General features: G+C 36.7%; 1 protein-coding gene across 2 annotated transcripts in view; it reads right to left on the bottom strand.

The window, feature by feature from the left end:
- Positions 1–1,249: 1,249 nt before the first annotated feature.
- flz (transmembrane serine protease filzig) overlaps positions 1,250–10,042 on the bottom strand; it is a 112,471-nt gene continuing 103,678 nt past the window's right edge. For both annotated transcript variants that reach the window (XM_083143141.1, XM_083143143.1), the window contains exons 6-7: positions 9,356–9,510; positions 1,250–3,130 (exon numbers count right to left, since the gene is read on the bottom strand). In XM_083143141.1, coding sequence (XP_082999267.1) covers positions 2,969–3,130; positions 9,356–9,510 — 317 coding nt within the window. In that variant the 3' untranslated portion in view covers positions 1,250–2,968. The remainder of the gene's footprint in view (positions 3,131–9,355; positions 9,511–10,042) is intronic.

Here is a 10,042-nt window from a genome sequence, read left to right as displayed (position 1 = left end):
AAACAACGTTCCATACATGCATAAGATAGAAAAGTACATGATATCCTAACCTAAATAACATTTGTACCTACATCAAATACATCGACAGAAAATAGTCTTATTTCTCGACGTGAAGAAATTCCACAAAGACCTCCAACAGGTGAACAGGTTTCATTTACAAGGACACAATGTTTACTGCACTCTGACTACCATGCTAAAGGTCCCGGGTTCGATCCCTGGCCGGTTCAAATCCGTGAACTTTTCGAACGATGGAAGCGGCCCCGGCGCCCACCGAGCATAGAATAACATGGGTACCTGGGGGAAACCCTGGAGGGTAAAGGCGGTCAGGGGCATGATGCTGATCACATCACCCTCACTCACGACCAGATCAAGAAAGTGTGGGGTGTTAACCCCACACCCCCTATACGCCTTCATGGCATGGTGCTATGCACAGGGGAGCACTTCTTTTTTTTCTTTACTTAAATATTACAAGAACATGCCGAACTATAGTTTGTGGTACAATTGTCAATGGCACTAGGGTATGCCAGGAGAATGCTCCCCAGACGAGGCCGGTGGATGAAGTAGATGCGGCCATCTTATGCTAACCATAAGCTCCGCCCACTGGCTTCAAGACGACATGCAGTGCTTGCTCCTCCCCTTTCCATCCTCCATGCTAATAGCAATGCTGAGATTCAACCCATAGTCAGGCACACTGTTTTTGTTTCTATATTTGTGCTCTTGCTACATCAATTAAATGCAACAATGAATTGATGAAATACTTGCCTAGGATTGAAACCTAGGCCTTGAGTTCATAGTGCATTATGCTATCATAGAGGCTGACTTAGTAAAAGTTACCTACTTCATGAACATTTTGAAATTGTTATTTTAGAAGTTTCAAAGAAAATAATATTTGTAAGCAGCAGGTGAAACAGAAGACAGAAACCAAATCAGTGAGAAAAATGCTATTGGAGTTGGCGGTTGACCTGTACATTTTATTATTCCCAAAATATCCCATTCCCCTATTCCCTTTACCACTTTTCATTTGTTTGATCTGCAATATGCACGCAATAATTTCATGTTATCTTTGATATTCTGCCCTTTCTTGTATTACATCTCTGTTAATAATAACCATCATACTTATTTTCTTTCATTCACTTGCATTACTACTTCTACCTTAATAAAATTAAGGAATATTGCAGAAAATTGACCTAAAACATATTTTACTTAATTATTTATTGTTTTTGTTTCTATTTGATTTTCAACTGTACAATATTTCTTATAAATTAGTAATAAATATATCACGATGGTGTCGCTCAACGTGACCACAAATAAATTAACATTTCTTATATTAAATATATAGTATTTACATACATAAATATTCACAATACATGTTTTGAACATTTTATAAAAATACTTTATGTAAAAAAAATAATTGTTAAGAATCATGAACATACTTTAACTTATTCAAGCATCATTACGAATAAACTGCACACTGTTTGACATTTATCACAAGCAGTAAACACATACGAACACACGTAAATTATGGACGTATAATTAATGTAGTTTGCGTAAAGGTTGCTCTCACCGGGATGTCAATAACATTATCAATGGAATCTTTATTTCATAATGATTAGATTAATCCCCAGACATGTTTCTGTAACTTTCCATGCCAGTGAATACATTGGTATGAAACATTAGCACTTATAATAACGCTATGCAGAAATTAATTGCATTGCTTTAATCACATAAATATGTTTTATTGCTCTTCCTTCCAAATAGAAACTATTTATAACATTTCTATTTCTTATTATACACTGTTGTCTAAATAAAATCATTAATTTATTTTTAGAATCCATGACTGAATGACAATCAAAAACTATTTCAAAAGTTTTAAATTATGAGGTTAATTGATGGGGAAAGTAACATTCATGAAATTTCAATTCAGTCAACTAGAATTAAAATTTGTCAAAATTTAATATAATATTAATTAAAGGTAACAATTTTATCCCTATATTCTGTTACTCTAAGTTACAAAGTCTTTCTTATTGTTTGTAATAGTTCATTTCAATTCAACATTTCAACACCAATAGAATATAACTTGCAGTCAAGAACAATGCAATTCTTCACTAATTGGCTACACAAATAACTTATGAGACAGCTTAATAAAGCCTATGCAACACAAACCATAGAGAACACATACTGTACTTTTGTCGACATATCAGCCAGTATTCCAGTACATTTGAATCGATGCTAATATACATAAATATATCTGTAATAGCAACTTAATATTGCTCATAAATACAGAGGAAAAGATACACATGGATTTTAAAATACCAGCCACTCTGTATAGTCATGTGGTAATTTTGCTCATATTAGCTGATTAAAGTACTAAAATAATTTTGAAGTTTAAAGTTAAATCGTATTCATTTAGACATAAAAGTTTGCAACACTTTCTCATTGTTTTCTCATAAATTTGTAAGATAGTATTCATCATAGTTTTATTGAAAATAGTACGAACAATGTCTGATCTAAATTTAACTTGTGTTTTCAAAAGTTCGCACCTTTCAATAAAAGGACTTTCAACAGTACATATTTTGATTCAATTGAATCAAAAATTGTTCATAAACATTTAAAATATACACTACGTCTTGTGGATATTGTGAATATGTGGCACATTCAATGAGTGTAAACTGCCCCATCTAACAACAGCCTCAAATTTTAGTTTCCATTAACATTAATTCCTCAAGTACACAGAGAGCAGTTCAAGGTGATTTTTCACTCGCAAGTCTGTAACAGCATTGGATAATCTCACACTATGATATGCATAAACTTACTGTTTGTACACTGCATTACAGGGAATGTTAGAACACTCGGCATTGCTGACAATAATTGAGCTATAGCACTGCATACTATTTTTGGAATCAACTTGTGTTGTACATCAGGCACAGGCTTTTTTTGGCTTCGAACTCAGTTTGTTCAATTGGCCAGTTCAGTTCACTCCCGTTATACTCTTGAGCCAGGGTTTGTAGTATGTCGTCCTCATGTAGACTCCAGGCAGGTAGGGGGCTGCGCACTTGATGCCGTGGGATACTGTACCTGCAAGTACCCATCGTCCCTCTCTCTCTATCATTAGGGGTCCTCCACTATCGCCCTGAAAAATAAAACAACAATTTGTAGGAAAAATACCGAGAAAATCCTGGGGTTAACAAGACTGGTGGCTGGCATGTCACACATGTGTATATCTCCAAAACTAGTTGAAACCGACAAAGAACAACAACTTATTTTCACAAAGCTGTGAATAATGGTAAGGCAGTAGAAGACAGGGTGATAGGGGCGATCGCCCTTTCCAACTGGCAGGCTTTTCAGAATACATTATTATGCCTAATGTCCTGCACTGTGGCCGCGTGATCTAAGGCATCATGCTTTAAGCTCCAGCTACGGGATGTGTTCAGGTTTGAGTCTCCTGGCAAAGGGGTGAGGGTGGGGGTTCCCTGAGATTTTAGCCTGCGTATGAGACCAGTGGCCACCCCCCATTGTGAGAAGATTGGGGAGTTATGAATGAGTAGCATAACCCAGTCACAGAAACCTACAACAAAGATTGGGGGTTTGTCATGCTGACTACACATGACCTCGTAACTTGTTAGATGATCTCCCACCTCGACACGTGGGAGTGAGGCTGGCATTCGGTATGTAGGCCCTGGCCCTCACGGGCTATTTTGCCACGTGTTATTATTCTTAATATTTTTGAAGGTCCAAATATGTTCCGTCTTTAATCATCAAGTTGAGAATATTTCTGATAGGCTAATCTGAACTGGATGTACAGCAGAGGCGTGCATGTAACCGGTGTTACCGCAGGCAACAGAAAAATATAAAGAAATTAAAAAGTTTTTTCTCAATAAAATAACAACATTGTTAAATAAGTTAACCGACAGTGTTGCAGTTGAGTGTATTTTGCAGGACATTTTTTCTGCAGCCAACCCTCAAGAGGCAACAGGAGGAAAGGGCGCCAATGCAAGGGAACGGCGGGAAAAGACTTGAGGAGGCAAGTGTGCTAGGGGGTTATTCATATGCCTGTTTAGGGGCCCTGTTGCTGCTGCAGCCTACAGGATCAGCAGGTGTTGTCACATTGGATTTCCAGAAAAGAGCTAAATCCCGCCTAAAATGGGGATACTATTTTTATGAAGCAACAAGAGCTAGACTGCAAAGCCAAAGCTGGATTTAACTACAACTGAAACCGTTTACGTAATAGACGAAAAGATAAGTACTTGATGCGATTCGTGATTTGGACAAACCTTGCTCCAAAAAACTAAGTTGGCAACAGTTGAAGGTACATCTGGACTTCCCTTCCACCACTGGAGGAGGGGAATTCTGTCGTCTGCTCACTGCAGAAATGTTAAACTGAAACGAATGTATGGTTCTTCTTCCCCTTTCCACCTCTTTGCAAATAAACAGAGATGGTTTACAAGGCTCAACTACTATTCACTGGATTTTTGTGGTAACTCTCTCATGAGTGGTAGTTCTTTCTAGAAGTGATTGTGGCTAAATAAATAACTGAGCGGATTAAGAAAAAAAGAACGAAATGAACAAAAATTCAGATCAAAGGCATGTTTTTTTTTTTAGGGAGGGTAGGGTGGAGATGATAACTTCTGATGACCAGTAACACATTTGAAAAAGTCACGCCACGCCACTGATGTACAGTTTAAATTTCGATCCAAAACACTGCAATATGTCTCAAATAGGGATTCAACCTGAGACCCCTTGAGAGAATAGGTTTTTGTTTTTCTTGTTTTTTCATTTTATTTCTCATATTTGATCGTTCAGTTTACTGTGACAATGGGAGGAATTATCACAATGACATACAACAATATCCAACTATTCCAGCTCTGTACAATAGTCTAATCTCTAATCTCTAGTATATGGAAGTGAACTTGGCTCCTGTTCACAGTATGATACCTTCTTTATATAAAATAGTGCAAGTGTAGGTTAGAATTTATTCTCAGGAAGTTGAGGTACCCAACTGAAATTCAACCCTCCCAAATGTAACTTCTGGATCCACCACTGGACATTAGTGAGCATATTCCAAAAGTAATAGAAAATCAACATGCGATTAATTATTTTTTAGCAATATACTGGCATGAAGCAGCCATTGTTACATGAAGAATAATTTCTCAAGCCGTAGCATAAATTTAACATGGTGAAAATGGAACAGCTGAGATGTTTTGTGAAAATATTTCTGGCTAGGCGATGGCATGATAAATTGGTACAGAAGCAAGAAGGATGAACAAGGATAATGAATTATCTACAACAACAACAATAAACAAACTGTAGAACTCCTGGAACATGAACACCAGGACTTAATTCTTGAACAAAACCAGAATTACCTCTTGGGGTGTCAATCATTTAGGTGTGGTTCTGTAAAATCGAAACTACACGGTTATCGTCTTTATGACAATTTCTCTGATGTTTTATATGTGACGAAAGCAATTTTTCTTTCTTTTTAATACTGGTTATAACTTTACGGGTTGGATTAGCAATGTCAGAAATTGTATTACACAGTTTATCTGAGGTTAACTGTTAACATTACAGCCTACATCTTACGATCTGAGTAGTCTTTACTTAAATGCAATAAATAATCAACTATTTTGATATTTGGCTGTCTCAAAATACTTTTAACAAAAGTACCATTAACTACACTCTTAATCAAGTAATATCTTGAAAAATGAAACAAATGTTATACTTCATTTACAATGTATAAAATGTTTGAGATAAACAGCTCCGTCTACATGGTACATTATCACATTTGCACAACTTTAACAAAACGTTAATAACTTTCTAGCACTAAGTTACAAGCTCAACATTTTCATTCAGATTTGAAACTGAGTACAGTTGTTTTGCCATTTGAATGTGAGAATATTAATCATGAATTTTAAAAGAATCAATGGAAAAATTCTGAAAACCAATCCCATATTTATACAAAACATGTAAAGTGACTGAAATATAATTGATTTACTTGCTTCATTTTACTTCGCTATTTGTGCCACTTTTGGCTAATTTGCGAAGATCGGAATGAGTAATGATATGATGAATGGACACTCACAAACATCCATGCCCAAGCCAGGATTCGAACCCGAGACCCCTGGCATCGTAGCGCGATGTGCTAACCACTCCGCCACGGGGGCCGGCCAACTGAAATATAAGTATATATTTATTGACAGGGCTTCAAGTGGAGGGGTATATGGAGAGATGGTATCCCCCAGCTAGGAAAAATTACACAAAACATTTCCTCCTCACCTATCAATTTGTTCTTTTGTTGACTTGGTTTGTTCGTTTTTCTCTCACTTTTGGCTAATCATGAAGATGAGGATAAGTGATGATATGATGAAATTGATGGACACTCACAGAGAACACCCATTTCCAGGCCAGGATCTGAACCCGGAACCCCTATCAATTTCCATTTCAAGAATATTTTATTGGTACATTACAATGTTTCCCCACGCACTTGCATCCAATGAATGAGAATACTTTCAATGCTGAATATTCTGTAGGAATGGTAAGTGAATCAGTGATGTGCACTGAGGAGTAGCTAGTCTAGCAGAGATAGATCAATCAATCTCACATCTCGAATTATATTCAAATCACAATATTTATTGTCTTGTTAAAGCCACTACAGCTCATATGCAACACCTTTTTTCCCACGCTCTTCTCGTCCATCAGTGTTCTCCGCGGGCAAAGCTGGCTGGATACCCTAGCTCGCTCTTCTTCCGCCTGACCAGTTTCCAGGTAGAAACGGCCACCCGAAAGAAAAGGAAGATTTCTACCTCTACCTCACTTGACCCCCCCCTCTCCCCGCTGCAATGGTTGAAAGCCCGTGCTTTCAGGTCCCCCAGTCTATCTCCTATAGGACAGATAGGGGATTGGTTTCTCATAGAGTTTTTTGTAAATCCTCTAAAGAACTCAGGGTAAAATTTTCTGCAGTTCTCTGTATTTACACAACATTTTACACGTTGTACAATATGAATGTATAACATGGGATGTAATTTTATTATTTATGAAATGGGAACATGTTATGTGCAGACAATAATGTTATGCTTTCTTTCTTTTCTTTTCAAGTATGGAATATATAATGATTAAATTACAAATATGTGCTCGGGCTCTCTCTCACTCTCATTTTAGTAGTGTTTTATTTAAATATACTACTCTTGGCCTCTAACAGTCATAAATACGGATGTATTTATTTGGGCAAGAGAACGCATGTTCATATTTTTGTTGGTTTTGTAAATTTTACTTCGCTTTTCTGCCACACCAAGGTTGGCACGAAAAATATTTTATATATGCAAATATACATAATATCTGTCCCTCTGTGAATTTTGGGGGCATAAAGTGCCTTTATTCCCTCCCCTCACCTCCGAAGTCTTTACACAATGAAAACTGACAGTGGACTCAAAACTACCACAAAGAAAGAACCAGACATTGTTTACATACAACTTGCCAGGATGTCAACAATCGAAAGGGACATGACATTCGAAACCTTTCATTGTAGTTGAAATTAAGAGACTTAAAAAGGAAAAAGCACGACTCACTTTCATGTTTGCTACAGGAAATAGTGTTCTTATGGATGTTGTTAAATCATAAAGTAGATGCTGAACATCTAATACCATAACTAAAAATAAATAAATAAGTCAATCAAACGAAACAATCCCCCCCATTTTTGTGTGAAGATATGGTAGCTAAACTATAAAATTTTGTCTCCCACAAAAATTCCCATGATGCAAGCACGTCATGAATCCTCCCTTTGTGCACCCCTGCTTTAGATTACCAAATGAACTAGGATATTTAATTATAATTGGTATTGGTGTGGTAATTATAGCGGTAATTATTTAAATCTTTATTGACTATCTTTTTGATGTATGTTTATTACTTCAAGAACTATAACTCAAACATCAACATTAAATGAATTTGGAAGAATATTTAAAGTTACAATTTTAGCTGGCTTTTGATATATTTACTTTAATATTGAAATTTCATCCATAGCTAACTTACTTTTATCATATCTGCAACTAATATTTTTTCTTGTATGTAGTTATGCCTTGCTTGCATTGTAGAATTATTTCTCCTGTAGTCTACGGTTAAATAACCGTAGACTACAGGAGAAATAATTCTGAAACTAATAGGGAGCAAAAACAAATTCCTAACACTTACCATATTGTGTATATAAAAAACAATAAACCCTACACTGCAAAAAGCCCATTGAGAGCAAAGACATGCTACCCAGAATTCTGTTAGGTGATACCGCTGTTTAACTTGCTTTTGAGAACACATGTGTAAATATTCAACCTTTAAACAGGTACGTAGCCAGAGAGGGGTGGAGGGGTGGAGGGATTAATTTCACTTCCATAGCAGGGTTAACATCTTGTGTAATAAGTTGTAGTGCACTGAAAAATTCATCTTTAGGGCTTCTACCCTTCAATTTTCAGCCTTTAGATGGCGGCTGCTGAAAAAAGATCCCCCCCCCCAGAGGAATAGAATACAGGCCTGTGTTTAAATATACTTTATGTGTAATTACTTCTTTTAGATGCATATGAAGGCCCAGTCCTGTTTAGCCACACTGTACATAAAGTACTGTTTTCAGGAAAAAATCTTTATAGCTGAATTTATAATTAATTTAAATATAAAGTAATGTGTAGGTCAAATAACGTACCCAATCTAACTAGGAAAGAATACATTTCAATCTTCTTCGTCATACACCTCAAGGAAATTGTCTAACTCAGAACAGAGAAAATTTCCAGATATGAATGTAATCAAAAACTGAGTATTGGCAAATAATTGATTGATTGATTTGCTTCATTTTACTTCGCTTCTTGTGCCACATTTGGCTAATTTTCGAAGATGGGGATGAGTGATGATATGATGAATGGACGCTTAAAAACATCCATGCCCAGACTGAGATTCGAACCCAGGACCCCTGGCATTGTAGTGCGATGTGCTAACAACTCCGCCACGGGGCCGACTAGTATTGGCGAATAAGACGAACCCTGTTTTTCAGACCTATTTTGAAAGAAGAAAAAAATATGTCTAACACGCCAGCAAATATGGTAGTTATAATTTGTTTAATTGTTATGTTGCAAAATGTAAAAACATGGTCCTGGACAGAAGTGGAGAGACACAGTAAGAAGGAATTGCTTGCAAGAGACACACTAGAAGGAATGGTTAATAGGGAAAGGAAGAAGATAGCAGATATTAGATGATATTGAATTAAGTGAATCATATGCTGACATGAAGTGTAAGGCTCAAGATCAGAAACCTAGGAGGTTACAGTGAGAAACCTGTCCATTAAGCACAGAACTAAGAATCATGGGATGAGTGAAGAATGATTTACCTCACAAGAATCCTTTTGTCCATTAGCATATCCTGCACACAAGAAGCTGTCAATTATCCTCTTGTGGTGACCAGCAGTGTAGAACATTTCTTGGCAAACGTTGTTTTCTATCACAGGCACTTGAACCTCTTGAAGCACACTAGGTACTGCTCCACCTGTCAACAAGAAATCATAATGTTATTATCAGTAACTCCTTTTGTGACTATGGTGTTAAGCAGTTCATACTTCCGAACTTTTGTTTATTGAAATACATATAGGAAGGAGTTATAGTTTGAATTGCAAAAATATTTGATGTTACCATTCCAGGCAAATTGATTTTAATGTAGTCTAATTTTGAACTCTTTATGACAATCAGTTTTTGTCACCTACGTTTTCGTTATTTTATATTTTTCTGTAACCTTCGTATCCTCGTGAAGCTTTGGTAGAAAAACACCACATTTCTGAACCTTTTGTGTTTCTCTGCTTTTGTCGACTTTTCCCCCTTTCGGTCGTAGGAGCTCGGAACCGACAATGTGCTGTGATAAATCTTTCACTATTTTTGAGCGACTTTTGTGCATTTGGCGACGGAAAGTCAACGTGGGAGGCCAATTACTGGAGGAACATGTTACGTACCGGATGAGGGTAGAACTATTCTTTTCACCCCATTCACCCCATTCTGACGAAAATATACCAGTATTTAAAGTTAAA

Source organism: Lepisma saccharinum, chromosome 21, assembly GCF_977018435.1.
Source record: "Lepisma saccharinum chromosome 21, izLepSacc3.1, whole genome shotgun sequence".
Taxonomy (NCBI): Eukaryota; Metazoa; Arthropoda; class Insecta; order Zygentoma; family Lepismatidae; genus Lepisma; species Lepisma saccharinum.
The sequence above is the reverse complement of the archived record's forward strand: the minus strand, read 5'-3'. Positions and strand labels throughout refer to the sequence as shown.